General features: G+C 40.4%; 2 protein-coding genes across 4 annotated transcripts in view; one reads left to right on the forward strand and one right to left on the reverse strand.

Annotated features, from left to right (window-relative positions):
• Positions 1-8956, reverse strand: part of itfg1 (integrin alpha FG-GAP repeat containing 1) — a 293844-nt gene extending 284888 nt beyond the window's left edge. For both annotated transcript variants that reach the window (XM_056278335.1, XM_056278336.1), the window contains exons 1-6: positions 8758-8956; positions 8350-8431; positions 5751-5890; positions 5301-5358; positions 4817-4894; positions 4053-4147 (exon numbers count right to left, since the gene is read on the reverse strand). In XM_056278335.1, the coding sequence (XP_056134310.1) occupies positions 4053-4147; positions 4817-4894; positions 5301-5358; positions 5751-5890; positions 8350-8431; positions 8758-8938 (634 nt within the window). In that variant the 5' untranslated portion in view covers positions 8939-8956. The remainder of the gene's footprint in view (positions 1-4052; positions 4148-4816; positions 4895-5300; positions 5359-5750; positions 5891-8349; positions 8432-8757) is intronic.
• A 268-nt stretch (positions 8957-9224) lies between these two features.
• Positions 9225-20583, forward strand: part of phkb (phosphorylase kinase, beta) — a 164156-nt gene continuing 152797 nt past the window's right edge. The window contains exons 1-3 of one of the 2 annotated variants that reach the window (XM_056278287.1): positions 9228-9288; positions 10496-10597; positions 12400-12486. In XM_056278287.1, coding sequence (XP_056134262.1) covers positions 10543-10597; positions 12400-12486 — 142 coding nt within the window. In that variant the 5' untranslated portion in view covers positions 9228-9288; positions 10496-10542. Of the gene's footprint in view, positions 9289-10495; positions 10598-12399; positions 12487-20583 lie in introns of both variants that reach the window. The other variant, XM_056278286.1, reaches the window with a different exon arrangement.

The raw sequence follows: 20583 nt of genomic DNA on the forward strand, positions 1-20583 counted from the left end.
TCAGTCTATATTAGAGAAACCTGTCAGAATCTGGGTAGATTCTTGCATAGCTCTTGCTAATGTGATAGGGAGAATGGTGGCTAGTTGCTAAAGGTCAAGACATTAAAAGCATTGATATATCATTATTGCCCGTCAAAATTGAAATTTTAGTGCTTGCAATTTGAACTGTTATCACATATAATGTAGTAGTATATGAGATTGGTGTTACAGAAATTGAAGATGAGGATAGGCATGTCAGTTAGGAACTGGTTAGGAATGCCATAATATCTAAGTAATTTAGCTTTATATGCTAAATAAATTTTGGTGCTACTGTTGACTAGTTTGACAGAGAAATTCAAGTGTGATAAGGTGAGGCTGGAGCTGACTGTCTGATTCTAGGGATTTTACAGTTAAGGCTACAGCACCACAGGTGAAAGCAGGGAGGAAATGGAACCCGAAGGAGGCAGTCCAGTGCACCGGTGGGGGGGGGGGTTCAAAGGGGGAGGGTGGGGTTTGGGTCAGGTGATACATGGAAGGAGTTGCAGGGGAGGAGTAAGCAGAGAATGTCAGATGTGGGTATGGTGGTGGGTGGTTTTGGGACACCAAAACTTATTGCTGAGCCTTCTGGAGCTCTTATGTATCTAAATTTAGCAATTAGCAAAACATATGGGTTGATGAATATCAGTTTCTGTTCCCACATGTTGATGGTAAGGTCAGAATTTGTGTAAACAGGATGAATCTGAGGATCCATTCTGACTGGTGTCAAAAATACATTGGTGGCGGTGGTATGATGGTGTGAAGAATGTTTTCTTGGTTCAAATTAGGCCTCTTAATAACAATTAAGCATCATTTAAACACTACAGCACACCTAAGCTTTGTTACTGATCAGGTGCCATCAATTCATGACCACAGTCTACCCCCCTTTTTCCCCCACACCGATACTTCCAGCAGGATAATGCATCATCTCAACATGGTTGCAGGAACATGACACTGCCTTTAGTTTAATCCAACACCTGGCACAGTTACAGGATCTCAAGCCAATAGAGCAACTGTTATGTGAGGTGAAACAGGAGCTTCACAGCACAAATGTATGACCAAAAACCTGCAGAAACTACAACTACATGATGTCTTCAAGTCAGTATGAACCAAGATCACTGTGGATTGGTTCCATTATGTTACCATGTCCACACACACACACACACAATATATATCCAGATATCATTCTAAACATATCTAAACATGTCCAGGGGACATAAAGACTTAATACAAACCACAGCCAGCAACAAGTTAACTTTAGACAGTCCATCACATTTCCCAGGAGGGGGTTAACAAGCTGCCACCAAAAGTGTAAACTCATTTATTTTGCCTCTAATCCCCAAAATGGTTAAATATACATTAAATGTTCTCTGGTTAAACCGTTACTGCCGCATCTGGGAGCACAAACACCAAACACTACAAAAAGATACCTGCAGTGGGTATGACACAACAATATCCTCACTGATTACCTTAAACATGAGGATTAGTTTCTAACAGAAAAAAATGTCCCTTAAAATCTAAGCAGTAGTGCTGCATTCAGAAGGCAGTAAGGGAAAGGACAAGCTGATTTCTCCATTCACTGGTGAAGAAAATGGGAGCTTCTCTCTCTCTTAGCCAACTTGAAAATTAGTAGCCTTAAATAAATGTTTTAGCCTTTTGTCTGGGATTTACAGTATCCCTAAGAGAATGTTGGTGCAGTACACGGGAGAAAGCAATTCCTTTATAATTAAGGGTTCAGTTATGTTATTCCTGTTTAAAGTTCAAGTTTAAAGTTGATGAACTGAAAATGTTGACTATTTCAAGGCTATTAATTTGGTGATTCCAGTTAAACTGTTTCCTCTGTTCAAAAATGTTTTAAGAAGGCTATTGTGCAGGATAGTGAGTAAAATCCTGGAAAAGATTAAAGTGATAGCACCCAGGAGAATGGAATCTTCTGTGTGTGTGTGTGTGTGTGTGTGTGTGTGTGTGTGTGTGTGTGTGTGTGTGTGAGTGTGGAAGGGGGACTCCTCTAGGGAATAATCAGTAGTAAAGCTCTAGGTTGTACATTAATATGCCATCAAAATAACAGTTGGGAAGCTTAAACCCATAACTTCGGAAGAGAGATGTTTATGTTCAAAAATACCACTCAGACTGCCCTGGGACACTAGAGTGACAGAGTTCACACATGTATACATTAAATTTTATTATAAATCTATTTCTGATTTTTCCCTTTTTCTCCCAATTTAGTGGCCAATTGGTCCCTATATTAGTTCAAACACCCACACTTGTACTGCGTGCGTTTGCCAACTGCATCACTCCGGCTGGCAGTCTCGAAGGAGACGCCTCGCCACTTTCGTGACGAGGTGACGCCACGCCGAACCACTGCTTTTTCCGACACACACAGAGATGCATTCATGTGACGAACACAAGCCGACTCTGCCGCCATCCCGAAGATAGTGTTGCCAATTATTGCTGCTTCATCGAGTACGGCCACAGTCGGATCTGACGAGACCGAGGCGCGAACCCCGGTCCCCAGTGGGCAACTGCATCGACACAAAAATGTACATTAAATTTTAACTAAAAAAGGACATCATATAATTAATTGTGATGCAATATTCACTCCTTGCCCTAAAATCTCCATATGCGTTAATACCCCAAAAGGATTTTTTACTTAATTACCCTCTTTTTGTCTCCTTGTTTCTTGATGATGCATGATTCATCAAAACAGGATATATGAAAAAGGGGTTCTCATCCCCTACTATGGAAAACCCACCAACTTCGAGCATCATTTAAGAAGGCTTTCTGTTTCTCCAATGTACAACCAATTTTCCTCACTTAACAAAAAGCTAGTGGGGCAATGAACATTTTATCAATGTAATGAGAGACCAAAGAAGGGCCTGCCTTAGGCAAGATGAGACCATCAATATCAATGCTTCTGTTAAAGCTGAAATCTATGTTTTTTCTTATTAATAAGTCGTTATTCTATCAATTTCAAAAGGGGTGATGATGTGGCAATTCTGGTGGACAGGCAATCAATATTACAGTGGAACACTGTTACAAAATAGTTCAATGCAGAGGTCAGCAAGAACTATACTTTTTGTAGAAAAATTTCTTGGGACTATGAACAAGGTATAGCAGCCATTGTTGCCTGCATGCTGTCAGCTCAGCAGTAAACAGTTCAAACCCTTGTAAAAATGGGATCCTTGGACATAAGCTAATACAGGCAGTTTGATATATTACACACTTTATTAAACTATATCTCAACACTGTTCTACAATATACAGTTCTACAATATTGATCGTCTGTCCAGCAGAAGCATTGCCAAATCAGCATCATGTTTCAATCTCTTTTCCTGTTGGGGTTGTTTCTAACATGAATGTGTTTCCCACCGCACCAGTGTTTGTTCAACCAGAACAAAAAATTTCAACGGCTGTATATGAAGATGCCAGTTAGTATTATGTAACCTTACTCTATGGTCCAGATAGCAAAAAAAAAATTAATGGACAAAAACGTGCAGATTTCAGCTTTAGAAAAAAAAATTGGTACAGACAATGTTCCTTGAATCATTTGTGCTGCAGACTATCCTTGTGCATCAGCCCTACTCCACTGCAGTAGGAGGAGACAGACAGTGCAGACACTAACTCAGGCTGGACTCGGCATTTGATTTACTGGTGTTGCTTGGAAACCTCTGTAACCAACAATCTTGCATTTTGATTATTTCATGTTTGTACTAGAATTAAAGGGTTAATAGCAATTTTTGGGGGGTTGCGCTGCTTTCATGAGCAGCAACTTATGAAATCCTACTCAAACAAGGCGTAGAGATGACTAAATAAATTAAAAAAAGATTTTAAAAAATGAAAAATGTAATGATCTATAAATATATACACACATTTTGCAAAGCTTTTAATCTGACAACAATGATAAGTGAGGTTGAGCTACCCTGGCTACCCCGAGGACTCACTGAAAACCATGTGCTCTCAACCAGCCCTGACATTTTAGGGTTATACAACCACCCCCCAGCCCCCACCAATACCTCTCCTCAAACATCACTGACTTACCAGCGGTGAAGTCCTTGTTGAGGTCAATGAAAGCATTGGAGTGAGGGATTCGCATAATGACAGGTGAAGTCAGTGCCTTCTGCCACACTAGGATCCTGGGGGAAAGGGAACCCACAAGGCATCATCAGCAAGATTCCAAAGCCCAACCCCCCTTAGAAGATAACAGTTAATTTATTTGTCATTTACTGTGACGATGGATGGAATAATAAAAAGCCATTCGTTGCGTTTCAGTACAAATACTCAGCAAAACTGTACTGAATTGTAAGTGAAAATCCTAAAAATTCAAATCAGGTGCATTTACATTACCAAGTTTTTAGCTGATTAATAATCTGCTTGTGTACAGGACGCGACAAGACTACATCATGAGAAACATTCGAGAGAAGGGGTGCATAAGTATAGCTTGCCTTGGAGGAAGTCCGAAAATCAGACTTCGATGGCCCTTTTTCACAATATCTCTCCATTGACATCAATTTTACCACATCCAACAAGCATAAAGCAATTTTTGTGGTAGGAGGTTGTTTTTGATATTTTGGGTTTTCCATTTAGTTTCGAAATAATTAAAAAAAAAGTTGACTGAAATACAGCAAAGGTAACAATCAATCAAACAAATGCAAAACTATCAATACTAAATGACACATTTTGTGGCGATAGCTTCCAAAATCTCAGACCAGACGTTATAACCATAGATTATGTGCACCTTTTTTTTTTAATTCCCTGCTTCTTTTTAAATAACTACATTGGGGCAAGTCACAAATCAAGCTTACCTTTTGTTCAGATAGCAGACTTCAGTGTACGATTCCTTGGTGATTCCAAAGATGTCTGGGACCATGTCCCCATTGAAACTGCAGGAGACAATTTGAATCCAACAAGAACACGCTCTATCACATTTTCCAATATGTTAGATATTAGCATCTTCAATCAAAAATTTATATTAATAAATACAATTTAAAAAAATGTCTTTTTTTAAAGCTATTTTCTTAAAAATTAAGTCAGGTTCATGTCTTTAGGGACTTAGTTTTTTTAAAATGAAACAATACATTAACAACAAAGAGCTCTCTAACAAAACACCCTTTAGAAACAGTTGACAACTGTTGTAGCATACAAAACCTAAAAGAACGACACAATTGAAGATGAAGTGATTTTTACAGTCCACCCGATCATAAGCAAAATATAAGTAAATATGACACTAAAGGTCTACACAAATGGAGAAAAAAAGTAATGGTTTGTGACATTCAAATTATTACTTACTCCATGACAAGAGGCTGATCTGTAAAGGTCTTGTTCAACTTCAGCAGCTCACCATTGTCTGAAATAAGAACACAGACAATAAAAAAAAGGTTGATTTATTCCCTTGCTAGCCCTCTGTAAACCTGTCATAAAATAGCTTTTGATAAAACAAAATAAAAAAGTCTCAAAAATAAACGTAGATGTCATTCTTAGTTCTTTTCTCCATATTGCTAAAAAAGAGTTGAAAATGTCACGCCTTCAGCATGCATCAGGTAAATTTTAGCAAATTAACCACAACAGTGTGAAAAATGACATGTCCTATCGCCAAGTTACAATCAGTAATCTTTAAGTAAGCTCTAAGCAAACTGAATAAGGCCAAGGATTTCAGACATCACGCCTAGCCAAGCCTGACAGAACCTAGCTGAGGGAACCTTTAGTTAAGCAGACAATCATTAAAGTTTATGTCTGTACCTAGTGTCTGGTTGTTCCCCCAGAGTATGAATACAGTCAGTTCATTACTGGACTCTCGCTTTGGCTTAGCTGTGAGGAGCACATCCATCTGAGAATCTCCATCATAGTCTCCAGGAACTACACTGGTGATGATGAGATCGCTGAAACAGGAAGCAGATAATTAAGACTATGATCACAATGCAAGCGTTAGTGCTCAATTTTGATTTTTTCAGATACAATCTTTTTGTTTTGACTGTTCATATTCACATTTATACATAACCCATATCTAACATCAACGAGAACAGACCTCTGCCCTGAAAGGACGCACATATTTGTAATGACAATTAATGTTACATGCATGACTCGGATGGCACATGAACAACAACAAAAAAATGTAATTGTGGTGGATTGTGTGTGGACTAGCTGCCTGATTTGAGACAAATCAAAGTAGACTGTGATGTGACTGTACTGACAGTACAGATCTGCAGCCAGACAAAGACACACTAGGGACAGGGAGTGAGCAAAAACTGCAAAGACGCAGAATGCATACGTTATGGCCCATTTTGAAGAACTGATTTTAATCTTAGGTTCTTAAGGTGTGTTTTTAATAAACTGGCTGTTGGGCCTTTTTTAAAACCATCGGCATCCATGACTCTGAGCCAGAGGACCCTGGGAAGTGAGGAACTTTGTCACAGTAATATTTGTGGGACAGTCCATCATGGAAATCAATCAGCTGAGCTCTAAGAACTTGATATTACAATCCCTCTTATAATAATGGACACCTACTTGAGTCCTGATGTCTTGAGTGGGGTAGGGGTAATCACTTCATTGGTGTCACTAAGTGGGAACCCTCTTTCCTTGATGGGCCCACAACACCTCCAGAGGGCTCAATGGCAGCACATGGTATCCCAGGTGCACCCCCTCCCCTCTGCTTTTAACCTTCCTGCTGGATACTGATTATTTTGCAGCCTAGTTATGTCCTCTCTTTTCAGCTAATGCCAGTTGCTGCTTTGCTCTGCAGCCTCTGACAGCGACCTGAAGCTTGATGGAAGGCCTGTCCCTGGAATCCCAGCCTTTTCAATAGCCTGATGGTTGATGGTGTTAAAAAACCTCTGTAGCTGACCTCCATGGGGAGAACCTGTGTTCTCCAGCCCTGTTGTACTGCATCAGCTGCTAGATTGAAATATTTCAGTCTCATGCATTCATGCACTTCACCAACTTCAGCCTCCCATGGCACAGTTAGTGCCAAGATGTCAGGAACTTCAGCAAGGTTGACCGCAAATCCGGCCTGCGATTGGTTGTGATGATCTCTGGTGGAAAGATAAGCTTCTTCGCTAGATCAACTTGTATTTTCCAATCTCACGCTGTATCCAGTAAGCTAGACTCCCATCTTGCATATGGGTTCCTTGGAAGTTGTCCTGCTGGTACAAAGGCTATGGTGTATGAGAAGCCAGAAGTCAAGACAGAAAGGGCATTGGTGGTTGTCTGACTTTGTGTTGCTGGTGTTTGGCAGAGAGGGCATGATGGTTCTTCTCCAACCCACTGGTTTAAGTTCTTTGGAGTGGGAAGAACATCATAGATGGCTCTGATGATGAGGTTAAGTCTTGCGATGCTCCAGCTTTTCCCATCTTGTCCATTAGCTCCACTTAGCCTGTATGATGGGCTTGTACATCGATCTGCCTCCTCCTGCTGTCTCACCTACTCTACCATAGGTTTTCTCCTTTTAGCAGGTGTTATTTGTACCATACAGGTCTGCTTGTTTCGAGACCAAAACTGCCTCTTCCAAGCTGCACCTGACCTACTATGTCTCGGTGTCTGAGAGCAGATTTTGCCTGCTGTACAGCCTCACACGGGGTCCACTTCCTCCCTTTTGCCTAACGGGGAACAGCCACTCATATTGTGGACTCTTGGGATTCAGTCGGGGTCATTTCCAGCCCCACTATCATGCATTTGTATTCTTCAGTAAGGCTAGAGACAGGCAGTTCCAGAGCACCGTTTCCATATAAGCTGAAGCAGTATAAGCTATTTTTGTTCTTTTTATTAAAAATAATAGATTGTTTTTCACTTAAATGTCTGGAAGAGCTCATTAATAAAATTGTCAAATCATATTTTAGTTGCTTTTTGTGAGTTAATACAAATGTAACTGATTGTGTTAAATGTTCATATAATATCATCTCATATTGATCGCAGAACCTGAACTGAATCAAATTCATATCATGGCAGACTTTGTGATATCAGCAAATGTAGTATGGTTGTCCAAAGAATCAATATAATATTGTATCGTGGTGAAACTTGTGAGTTACACCCCTAATATCGACACATTGTTAAATATTTCACGTCACTGTTGTATCAAACTTTAAGGGAAACATGCATCCTGTGTAGTGGCATGCATGCATCCGTCCATTCATCCATCCACACATCTCCCTAATTGATAACTATGAATTAAAGAGATTGTCAAATGGCGTTCGAAAAATGCCATGGTGTTTATATAAGACAATACAAGATGCTCATAGCTGCCTAACATGACGGCCATGACACCATTTAATAATGTTCATATGCAAATATTTAGTTGCTAGTTAAATAAATGTCAATAAAATCGTATTTAATAAGACACATTTACCTTGGTAGAAAATTTATGGCGTGTATCTGGGGCTTGAAATAAGGCGTTTTCAAGTCAGCCAAGAATATTACCAGTTCGGTTTCTGGAAAAACAGATGTGACGTTAACAAGTAAAACATTTCTGTTTAACGACATGCACGTACTTGGATTACAGAAAAGCTTATTGCTGGGGCAATACGTGAACCTAAAATGCAGTATAATTAAGATACGTGCTACAGAGTTGTAAGCTGTTGTATAGTCTTGTTGTTTAAATGAAACCTCGCTCAACATTTTAGCCCCGAATATTGTCATATAAAGCAACTGCTGATCAGGTGTTAATTAAGCAACTTCTTAAAACAGAATATCATTCAGAGGTGCAAGGTGTACATGTTACCAAATACTTTAACCGTTAGCGATCATGAAGCCTCACGTTCTTTGATGACGAAAATGTCCGTTTGTTTATCCGAATTAAAATCTCCAAACGCCGCAACCGTTCCAAAATTTTCGGAACCAAAGAGGTCGGCTGTTACATCTTGAAGAGCAGATATATGATACTGTCCGACAAAATATAATATAAACGCCAAAATATTAACGTTCAATATCCACATCATTCTGCTGGTCCAGTTACTCAAAACACAAACCGGAACACGGCACAGCGTTTTACGGCAGGATGGAACTACAGTTTCAGTTGATTGGCTGATCAATTGATCAGGATTTTACATGGTATTTTGACATCTCCAATCATCGCAGGCGTTAAACCATTTTTCGTGTTCTCTTTAAGTTACAAAATATGATTCATTCGTTCTACTCAAAAATACCAGCGAATGACGCGATATATGCGCTTCCTCGTTTACGGCAGTGTCGCGCTTCTCCGGTACTTGACAGTTCAGCATAAACATGGCAAGCTTGGCGGATGTCGGTTGGAAGCTCCTGGAATTCAAAGCCCGATCAAAAAGATCAGGTTTGACTTAAAGTTATTAATTTGCATGCCACTGTTCAACGCTGTAACGTGCTCGTCGATTTATAAAGCAAATTCATGGGAGATTATTTAAGTGTAAAAAAAACCCCGTTAACATAGAGGTTGAATTGCAGAAACATGCCTACTGCAGAGAAGAGACGAGCACGAAAGGTCAAAGTTATAAGTTTGCAGCGCTGCGGAGCTATTTTAGGAGCATCTCATCAAGTCTTATTTTGCTGTTGCGTTACCATGTCTTATATACTGCAGTGAATATGACTCGTAGCAGTTGGCCTATATTAGCCTTTTAATACAGCTGAAACTATTGTCTAAGTGTAATTAATTGAACTGGAGGGCACTCAGATGTCTTTGGCAATATGATGGGCTGTTGCATTTGTCAGGTCAAGTCAAGTCAATTTTATTTGTATAGCCCAATATCACAAATAACCTTTATTTTGATGGGTGTGGAATTAGCTGTAGTATTAAGAGGATGCTTGATGACGATTTCAAGAAATTATTTCTCTATAAATCATGCAGTGTAAGATATAAAGATGGATAGATAGAAAGCAGTGTTTCCCCTAGATTTATTTATCATGTAGGGCTGGAAGTTCCCCAAACTTACAGGTGCCATCACACACATGCTTTGTTGAATGACTTTTTATTGGCATGTTATTTTTTTTTCTTTATTTCCCTTAGCAGAGTGGCTCACCCCACTAAGACAATGGTAGGAGAAACACCGGGCAGACAGACAGATAGATGAATAGATTATGAATTGATACCTGCAGTTTAACTCTTTCTAAGATAAAATAAAATCCTATGTCTGCCATATCGATAATAGATTGTATAGGTTTTCATATAACATTAACAGTAAAATAATTTTACAATAAGTTGTCTAAGACCAATATATTTTGACATTAGTAGAGTAGAATATAAAGCAGTAATCATTCATGCATTATCCATAATTTAATGATCTATTTATTCTGTGAATGTCCAAATGATTTCCTTACCATCATGGAGTTATTCTAAGACTTGAAGATTAATCTCTGTAGTTGAAATAGCCAAGCTGTCATTCAGCAGCAGATGTAGTGCTTAATTTTCTGCATGTTTGTTGTGTGAACTCCATTAATTCAGAGTATTGATTTGTTGTTAATCCATGCACGCCAAAATAAATTCTAATGCTCTGCTACTAACTCATTCCTGTGAATTGCTGTAGATTCTTAATTTAACTGAGGCGATTGGTCTTAACTTCACCTTTTGAGAATGGCAAGTTCAGTGGTTGAGATTACCAAGCCTCTTCGGAAACTTCGCAGACATGGTAAGTAGAGGAAGGAGAAACCGCAAAAAGGTGTTGAAGTTGCTTAGTCAGCCACCTCAGTAATCTCCTTTAAATGAGGCAGAACTACATAAAGGATTATGGGTGAATTGGTCTGGCAATTACAAGAACCAACCCTTACATTCGAAAGGATGAATGAAGTGTTGGTGTATACTATGTATATTAAAACACTTTGTTAGCCCTAAATTTGTCTCCATGGCTTATGGTCTAACTGTGGATGTGTCTTCAATGGCTTTACCTTTGATTGATATTTGAATAGACTTATTTAAACTTGGGTCAGTGGTATATTTGTTCAGTATTAACATGATAGTCATGATGAAGTCTTTCTAGTGAGACTCTACAGTAATAAGGCCAAGGAAGGAATAAAGATGAAGGTCACATTGGATTGCTTTTATTTTTAACAAAAACACAAGAGTATACCACTTTGAAAAAATCTAGAGCCATGTCAGTGAGAACGTAGTGGCTGACTGAAATACCTTACTTAAATCAGTTGCAAGATAGTTTCAAAGACTGATATTCCACATGTCTTCTCGCATATAATAAATTAAAATGGACTGTGTTCTCTTAAAGAGTTATCTTTAAAAAGAGATGGATTGGCTTTGTCCCCAGCAACTTTAAAGCTGATGGAAATTATGCTAATTTCTGTAACAATGTGAATTTTTCACTACCTGTGGTATTGACCCAAGGTCGAGGCCATTAAAATGCAAATCTCACCAAAGTTAGTGTCTAAAAATAGAAGTCCAAGAAATGGGGTTTCCTTCAAACTCTCACTTTCCAAGCTTCCAAGAAAATGATGGAAATAAGTAGCGGTGAGTCCCATTGCCATTTGATTTTGAGATCAGGGCCTGTTTTCTACATGCTCCATTGCATTTTGTGCCATGTTGCAGTAGCTTTGCAGTGACTGAAGTAAGTTCCAAAACAGCATTCGTGTGATCGCATGCACTTTATTTTTCCTTGATTTGTAATGTTTGTTTTTGTAATCTTTGTAAAGTAGAGCATGAATGTTGAAATAGTCAGATTATCAAATTGTTTTATTAAATTCAGGGTTTTCTCTGAAGCAGCGATTCTCAAAGTTTTGGTTTGTGATCCAGAAAAACAAAGTAAAACATGCTTGCAGTTCCCTGTTGCAGGTTTTAATATGCTTAACGGTGAACTTAAACATCAAGTCATGATTTTCATTTTTTTATTGTGATTTTCTTTATATAATGGGGGGATTACTTAGATCAGCGAAACAATAAGAGAACTGCACATTTGAGATCCAAGTTTTTCACATTAAAGTATGTTAATCCTCACACAAAAGCTGATGAAAAATTATTAGACATATTCACACATAATTATAAGAGAGCCATTTCATCCAAAGATAATATTCAATTGTTTAGGAGAATGGACAAGAAAGTTGAATTTTATGTTTATATTATTTCCTAAATTGCACAACACTTAACTGTGCAGCACCTCATTTAGTTAAGATATTCGATTTACTGCTCAGTATGGATTTGTTTATCCTTATCCTTCAACAAATTTACAACACCAGATCTTCTCAGGGATTGGTTTGAGCTGGTGAATTAATGTGAAAGTTAGAATCCCATTTTGGTATCACCTTTCACATCCATCCCATTCAGATATAACTAGGACATGGAGGTGATGGGGGGGGGTGTTAAAAAAAACCTTTTGAAAGCCTTTAGAAAGTCATGGGTAGTGCAAATGGGAATGTAGATGACTCTCAAGTTTAGGAAATTGGTATATCATATCTGTGTTAGTAGTCACATCTGTGTCTTTCTCCTCAGGCTCAATCTATGAACCCATAAAGCTGTCCATTCTCCACCATGAGGATGAGCCCATGAGGGAGAAACTAGAGCGCTACTATGATGCTGGTAAGTGCAGATTTGCCACCTTGTAACTGAACGGCCGCCAGATAATATCCACATTTACTTTGTAAGTGCCTTACAACTAGGGAATTTACTTGTGACTGTTTGAATATGACTGCTTCAGTGGACAACAGCTGAAGATTGCAGTTGACCTGGGCAGTTCCCAGGTGTGAGTGTGTGAGTGTGGCTTTAAGGTAAGACAGGAATAGAAAAAGAACATAAATGCTTGGAAAACCTGAAAAAGAAGACTAATGAAAATTGAGTTTGTTGTATGACTATAGGTGTGTAGGTCTCGCTGTACTTTAACCTTTTCAGTGAAGGTATAGCAAAGATAAAATAATATATATAGAATAATTTCAAGAGATGTAGTAAGCGTCTGATTATTGCTACATTATAGTTATACCATACAAATATCTTCCCTTTATGGTAGATTCCAGAATGAGCAGTTTTCCTCATCTGACCAAATGATTATGCAAAGCGTGCAACAGAAATGAGCTATGCAATGTGAAGGCTGGAGTTCTCCATTTCTTATTTTGGGGGGCATGAATCCATAACTAAAATCACAATTTCCATTTCCCATTGTAAATAAATTGTTGACTATTTTTGCTGACAACAGAAATGCTTAATGAATGTTTAATTTTGACAAAACATTTGCATTAGCATCCAACTGCTAGATAAAGAATCTTTCACACTATACCACTACACTTGCAATGGTCCCACTCCTGCCATCAGGACAGTAAGCAAAACAGGTGGGATTTTGAGAGAGAAAAACAAGACCTGAATTGTGAGTACCTGGCTTCCTTGACTATGTTCCTAGCCTAGGCCCAAAAAATACTCCTAGCACTACCTTGGGATCACACCTTTGTGCAAAGGGCACAGGTTTAGAGAGGAATTGGAAAAGGTCAGACCCAATCACCCAGTTCCATTAACTGCTCTCCTTAATTTTCCTTCTTTTTTCCTTCCTTTTACCGAATAACTCAAGGGTTCCTGCAATTGTGCAGCTCATTTTTGTTGTTTTCTACTCGTCATTTCTATTGGATGTGCGGTATTGCGCCACAGCATTCGATGCAAATATTAAACTGAGTTGAGTTAAGGGTACAGACAGCACATACTATTTGTTTATGCACAGTGCAACACAAAAGCCATTAACAGGGATGATGACAAAGGGGTGGAGTATGTACATTCTTAGATGAGCTATTCATGGAAATTAAGGCAAAGTTCAATTTGAAACCACATTTTGTTTATAAATGTTTCAAATCTTACATCACAAATCTTACATTCAAATCTTTAAATTAGACAATACAAACACAAATTGAAATATATAGATTTCAAACTCAGTTTCTACAATACAAATTCAAATTAATACAATTCAAATCGATTTCTGCCGGCAATAATCATTTGTCATATGCAATAGAGTACTCTACTGATGCGGATCAAGACACCTGGTCCTAAAGGAGCATGATTAGTTAGGCAACTATAGCCAAAGGTTGGGCTTCTCCTTCAGGATGTTGTTAACGATAGGAAAAAAAGCCAAAAATGGTGAAACCAGTACGTCGTGGAATCAGAATCATGTTTATTGGCCATGTAGGTTTTGCACAAACATAGAATTTGACTCCGGTTTCGTGGCTGTCTCGGTGCACTTAACATAGAATAACAACACTACAACACAACAATCTTCAGATATACTATACACAAGGATTGACTATATACAAGCGAAATAAGAGGTGATAAGGTGCAGTGGTGCAGAGAATATATCAGAGATGCTGAAATAGATGTTAGCAGGTTACTTGCATACATGCCTAAGGTTGATGGACATGACAGAGCGTCCCAGTATATGTACAATGTACAGTACAGTATATACAAAATGGTTGATTTATTAACAGTATTAAGTGTTCATTTGAATGACAGCCCACAGAAAGAAACTGTTTTTATATCTGGTTGTTTTGGTGTACAGCACTCTGTAGTGCCTACAAGAGGGGAGTAGTTGGAATAGGTTGTGACCAGGGTGTGATGGGTCTGCAGTGATGTTGCAAGTGGCGTTACTTGAGTCTGGAGGTGTATAAGTCCTGAATGGAGGGCAGGTTGGCACCAATGATTTTCTCTGCAGACCTAACTGTCCGTTGTCGTCTGTCCCTGTCCTGTTTGTTGGTTGAAGCAAACCAGACAGTGATGGAAGTGAAGAGGACAGACTGGATTATTGCAGTGTAGAACTGAATCAACAGTTCCTGTGGCAGGTTGAACTTCTTGAGCTGATGGAGAAAGTACATCCTCTGCTGGGCCTTTTTGACAATTGTGTCTATTTTGGATGCCCACCTTAGGTCCTGGGAGATTGTCGAACCCAGAAATCTGTAAGTTTTGACCATAGACACAATGCTGTTAAGTATGGTGAGTGGGGGCAGTGTTGTGGGGTTCCTCCTGAATTCCGCTGTCATCTCCACAGTTGAGCAGGTTCAGCTCCAGGTTGTTACGGCTGCACCAGAGGGCCAGCTGATCAACCTCCTGTCTATATGCACATGCGTAATCATCCCAGATATGGCCAATGATTGTTGTGTCGTCCGCATACTTCAGGAGTTTAACAGATGGGTCACCTGAGGTGCAGCCATTTGTGTAGAGGGAGAAGAGTAGAGGGGAAAGCACACATCCCTGGGGGGTACCAGTGCTATTTGCCCGGGTGCTGGATGTGATTTTTGCCCAGCCTCACCAGCTGCCTCCTGTCTTTAAGGAAGTCCCCCCCCCCTTTTTTCTCCCTAGTTGTATCTGGCCAATTTCCCCACTCTTTCAAGCTGTCCCGGTTGCCGGTCCACCCCCTCTGCTGATTCGGGGAGGGCTGCAGACTACCACATATGTATCTCCTCCAATACATGTGGAGCCGCCAGCCGCTTCTTTTCACCTGACAGTGAGGAGTTTAACTAGGGGGACATAGCACGTGGGAGGATCACGCCAGTTCCCCTTCCCCCTGAACAGGCACCCCGACTGACCAGAGGAGACACTAGTGCAGCGACCAGGACACATACCCACATCTGGCTTCCCTCCCACAGACACGGCAAATTGTGTCTGTAGAGACGGCCAACCAAGCCGGAGGTAACACGGGGATTCGAACTGAAGAGCCCTGTGTTGGTAGGCAACGGAATGGAGTGCTACGCTACCCAGACACCCCAGGAAGTTTTCAATCCACTGGCAGATGGGGGCTGGTACAGTGAGCCAGGTGAGTTTGGAGTGGAGGATATCTGGGATGATGGTGTTGAACTCTGAGCTGAAGTCCACAAACAGGACCCTTGCGTATGTCCCTGGGGAGTTGAGTTGTTGGAAGATGTAGTGCAATCCCATGTTGACTGCATCCTCCACTGACCTGTTTCGCTCGGAAGGCAAACTGCAGGGGGTCGAGCGTGGGGCCTGTGATTTCCTTCAGGTGGGCCAACACCAGTCTCTTGAAGGATTTCTTGACTACAGACGTTAGGGCAATGGGCCTGTAGTCATTTAATCCTGTGATACAGGGTTTCTTGGGGACCAAGGAAGTGGAGCATTGAAGCAGGAGGGGATTTCACACAGCTCCAGTGATCTGTTGAAGATCACTGTGAAAATGGGGGCCAGCTGGTCAGCACAGACTTTAAGACAGGAGGGTGACACGCCATCTGGGCCCGGTGCCTTCCTGGTCTTCTGTCTCTGGAAGAGCTGGTGCTCATCCTCAACACAGATCCTGAGTGTGGGTCGGGGTTTGGTGGGGAGGGGAGAGTGGCTGGCAGGGAGTGCAGTTGGTTGTGTATTGTGGCTGGAGAGGGTGAGGGGTGTGAAGGTGTGCTTATCAAACCTGCAGTAAAACACATTTAGGTCCTCAGCCAGTTGATGGTCCGTTGCAGTGTGGGGGGATGGTCTATTGATGATATTAAAAACTGTATCCAAACATTGGGATTTTATGGCAGATAAAACATGGATTTTCCCCAACATAGGGTGTTAAAGTATGAAAATGTTTCTTTTAATAGTTGAAAGGAAGAAAAAAAGTTTTGTTTCTCACACAAGTTCTTGTGTATTCTTACTAAACCACCCACAGGAAGAGGAAATTGTCAGTGTTATCAAAGATGGCATTGGTCAGTTTGCCAACAAGACATACATATCACTAACTTGGGTCTGGTTGAGGTTGATTTCATGTCCAGTTCAGTCACTTTAATTTTGAAATTTTCTTTCTCTTTCTTAACTTAGGAATCATCACAAAATAGTTTTGATAACCAGACTACAAGGAAACTGTAAAGAATACAGGCCCCATCATTGCGGTGTGAATTGTCGTGGCTTCCTTTCTAACCTTTGAAATGAATAAACTGAAGGGCAATTGGCCTTAAGACAAGGTTAGGTGTATGGGCTGTGTGTTAACCAAAGCCTGCTATTCTGTCTGTCCTGTGAGAATGTGTCTTGTCTAGGCTGGACCATACCATTTTCTCAGATGAACGCACTCCTGGCAGACATGACACACCCCATTGGTCTGTTGTGATGAGGACAGGGAACTCATTAGGGTGTGTGTGCAAGTTTGTGTGTGTGAGTGTGTTTGTGTGTGCGTGCATGCATGCATGCAGATGTGGTTATACCCATGTATCTCTCATTGTAATATCTGTTTGGGAGTGGGCTATTATTGCTTCCAGCATCAGCTGCGTTGAAAACCTCCAGCTTTATAGAGCGGTCTTGATCAAATTGTAAAATGTGGAAAACACAGCAGCAATGTGCCCCCGTTTAATTGCTGTTGGAAGTGTACATCCAATTCCAGTTGGAAACAAAGCCAACATTGTTATCGCTGGCTCCCAGACCAGCCGGCCAATACCTGCCCTCTTTCAGTTTCGGGGGGGGACAGCAAATCAAATGGTGCGTTTTCCCCATTCTTTCTTTTTGTAAACAAACTTCCCCCACTATGTCATAGACAGAAGTATGAAAACTCTTGTCAAATACTGGTCTTTTTTTTGTTATGGAGAAAAGGGTATGCATCAAAATAAGGTTAACTCCACCTTTTGCAATTCATCAGTCCATAAAATTAACGTCCTCTCTGTCCCTCTCTGTCTCTCTCTGTCTGTCTGTCACTCTCTTTCTCTCTCTCTCTCTCTCTCTCTCTCTCTCTCTCTCTCTCTCTCTCTCTCTCTCTCTCTCTCTCTCTCTCTCCCTCTATCTGGTTTTTTTTTGCCCTTGCATCCTCCCTCCCCTCTCTACTACTACTACTACTACTTTCGGCTGCTCCTGTTAGGGGTTGCCACAGCGGATCATCCGTTTCCATTTCTTCCTGTCCTCTGCATCTTCCTCTGTCACCCCAGCCACCTGCATGTCCTCCTTCACCACATTTATAAACACATCCATAAACTTTCCTCTTTTCCTCTTCCCTGGCAGCTCCATATTCAACATCCTTCTCCCAATATACCCAGCATCTCTCCTCCACACATGTCCAAGCCATCTTAATCTTGCCTCTCTTGTTTTGTCTCCAAACCGTCCAACCTGAGTGGTCCCTCTAATATAATCATTCCCTCCCCTCTCTGTGGTTTCTTATTCATGTGGTAATGTGGCCACACTTCATTGACTCAGACTACTTCTTGATAATGCTGGAGGCAGAAGGCTGCTATCAGTCCGCCGCCTGGCTCACACCGATTAAGAAATGGGGAAAACAACTTTTTTCTGTCTCATTATTTGTGAAGGGGAGCGCCACAGAGAACTGTCTGAGGTGTTTTATTTTTCATATTGTGTTAATCTTGTCTACACTATTCTTGATTCCCCATCCCTCCCTTACACACCATCTTTCTTTCATTTTTTTTTCTTTCTTCCTCTGTTCAATCCGTCTTCCTCCCCTTTTCTTTATTTTCTCTCTAATCTTAATAATCTCACTCTCTGTCCCTGCTCTCTTCTCCCTGTGCCCTGTCAATGCAGTGAAATGGCCTATTGTAAGGAGCAGTCTGTGTGCACCTGTAACATTATCTGCTGATTTAGTGGGACATTAGCTTGATTGATGATCAGACAGAAATCTCCCAACAACAGTTGATTTGCATCCAGAGAACCACTCTGTGGGTTTGCAGTTTGAAAATGAAGCACATTTTGGGCTCTCATTACTCATGCTGTGCATGTCAGGATAATTCCCACAGGTGTGGAAAAAAGGCCTTTCTGTCCTTGTTCACTGCAGATGAAAACTTGACTTTGAATTAAGTTGCAAAACGAGGCTGTTGTTGCAAGTAAACTAACATTAACTGAGTTTTCATTTATGAAATCAAGATGACCCGATTTTTTGAGCAAGCATCTTGATGTAAGTAATATGGGACTGCACAGTGGGTTAGTACTTAGCACTGTTGCTTCACTGCAAGGGTGTCCTGGGATTGATCCTGCATGGTGATTGTGTGCTCTTCCAACAAGTGAACAAAAAGGTCAAGCCAATTTTATGTGCATCCATGTCTATATGACAACTCATAAACTTTGATGTCATTGAAGTTGCCTGAGTTTGATTTGTATTTACGACTTGGACTCACCACTATAGCCCAAATTCCCAGTGGTAAACTCCAAAAATTAGGAATTTACGATGTGATGTGGGTATGTGTCCTGGTCGCTGCACTAGCACCTCCTCTGGTCAGTTGGGGTGCCTGTTGAGGGGGGATTGGGAACTGGGGGAATAGTGTGATCCTCCCACGTGCTACGTCCCCCTAGCATAACTCCTTACGGTCAGGTGAAAAGAAGCGGCTGGCGACTCTACATGTATCGGAGGAGGCATGTGGTAGTCTGCAGCCCTCCCCGAATTGGCAGAAGAAAAAGGAGGCTGAATCCCAAAAAAAAGAGAGGGAGAGAGAGGTCGATATACTTTTGTCTTACAGTAAATTTAATTTACTGCATTTTTTAATCATTTGTCTCAAGTTTGAACCCATGCCTGAGCTTTTTTTCCATGAACAGGCAAATTAGGTTATCGACAATATGTGCTTTGTTGAAATCAAATTGAAACTGTTGAATATCAGAAGGGTTTTTTCAGAACTGATTTGTAGAACTCATTGAGAACCTCAGACAAGTTCTACCTGTGTGGTTAGCTGTTGACAAAAATTAATTACCTCTAAATCTACTACTACTACTACTACTACTACTTTCGGCTGCTCCTGTTACGGGTCGCCACAGCTGATCATCCGTAATTACCTCTAAATTTTTGCTTACATTTCTTATTCACAGCAATATGCATATTTGTCAGCATCAAGATGGCTTTTTGCACCATTTATTTTGTTTGTATGACTTTGAATTTTACTTTAGGCCCAATCCATAGTTTCACATAGCCTCCATTTGAAACACTATCACTCCAGTACTCGTCATGTTGACATAATGATTTGTTGGACTCGAGATATTTTTTTTACACTTTAAAATACATTTCTAACACATTTTAAGGATGGGACTGATAGTATATGATAGCTAAACTTGAGTGGCACTGCATTTTGAGTATATAAATGGTTGTTAATACTTGTCATGTTTGTAAATCCTAGCGCAAAACAGTTTCATATTTTGTATTAGTCCACATTATCCTTACCAGTCAAACCACTGAAGAACAACACAGTTGAACACTGCAGAACTTGCCTCATCATCATGTTCCTTTGTGCTGTAGTTGCAGTCATTAGACAGACAGACAGCCTTGGCACCCTGTGTCCCCCAAATAATACACTTTCGATCCAATGTCTGGAACGGCCTCCAGTAAGCAGAGATACGTCCATCATATGGAAGTCATCAACATGACTATATGAGGGGCCATGTAGCCCATAATTCATCTTGGATTGCCGACTACATGTACAGTATACTTAAATCTCATACTGTAGGGGAGAACTGGGGCGAAAGTAACACTTTCAGATAAACATCATTTTAAAAGATAACGTTACACACAGAAACTAATAACTAATTTTTGTTGTGATCAACAATTCGTGTATTCTATCAATACCAGCTACTTCTTTTGTACAAATGTGGAACAACATCGGTATAACTGGACTTTGAATGGAAGGTGCACATTGTTACTTTCAACCCCGTCAGTCGGGACGAAAGTAACACATGGGTGGTTCAAAAGTAATGCAATGGTGTAAACTTGAATTGTTTATATTATTCTTGTTTTTATTAAAAATACCTGACGAT

Source organism: Lampris incognitus, chromosome 4 (genome assembly GCF_029633865.1).
Source record: "Lampris incognitus isolate fLamInc1 chromosome 4, fLamInc1.hap2, whole genome shotgun sequence".
NCBI classification, from domain to species: domain Eukaryota; kingdom Metazoa; phylum Chordata; class Actinopteri; order Lampriformes; family Lampridae; genus Lampris; species Lampris incognitus.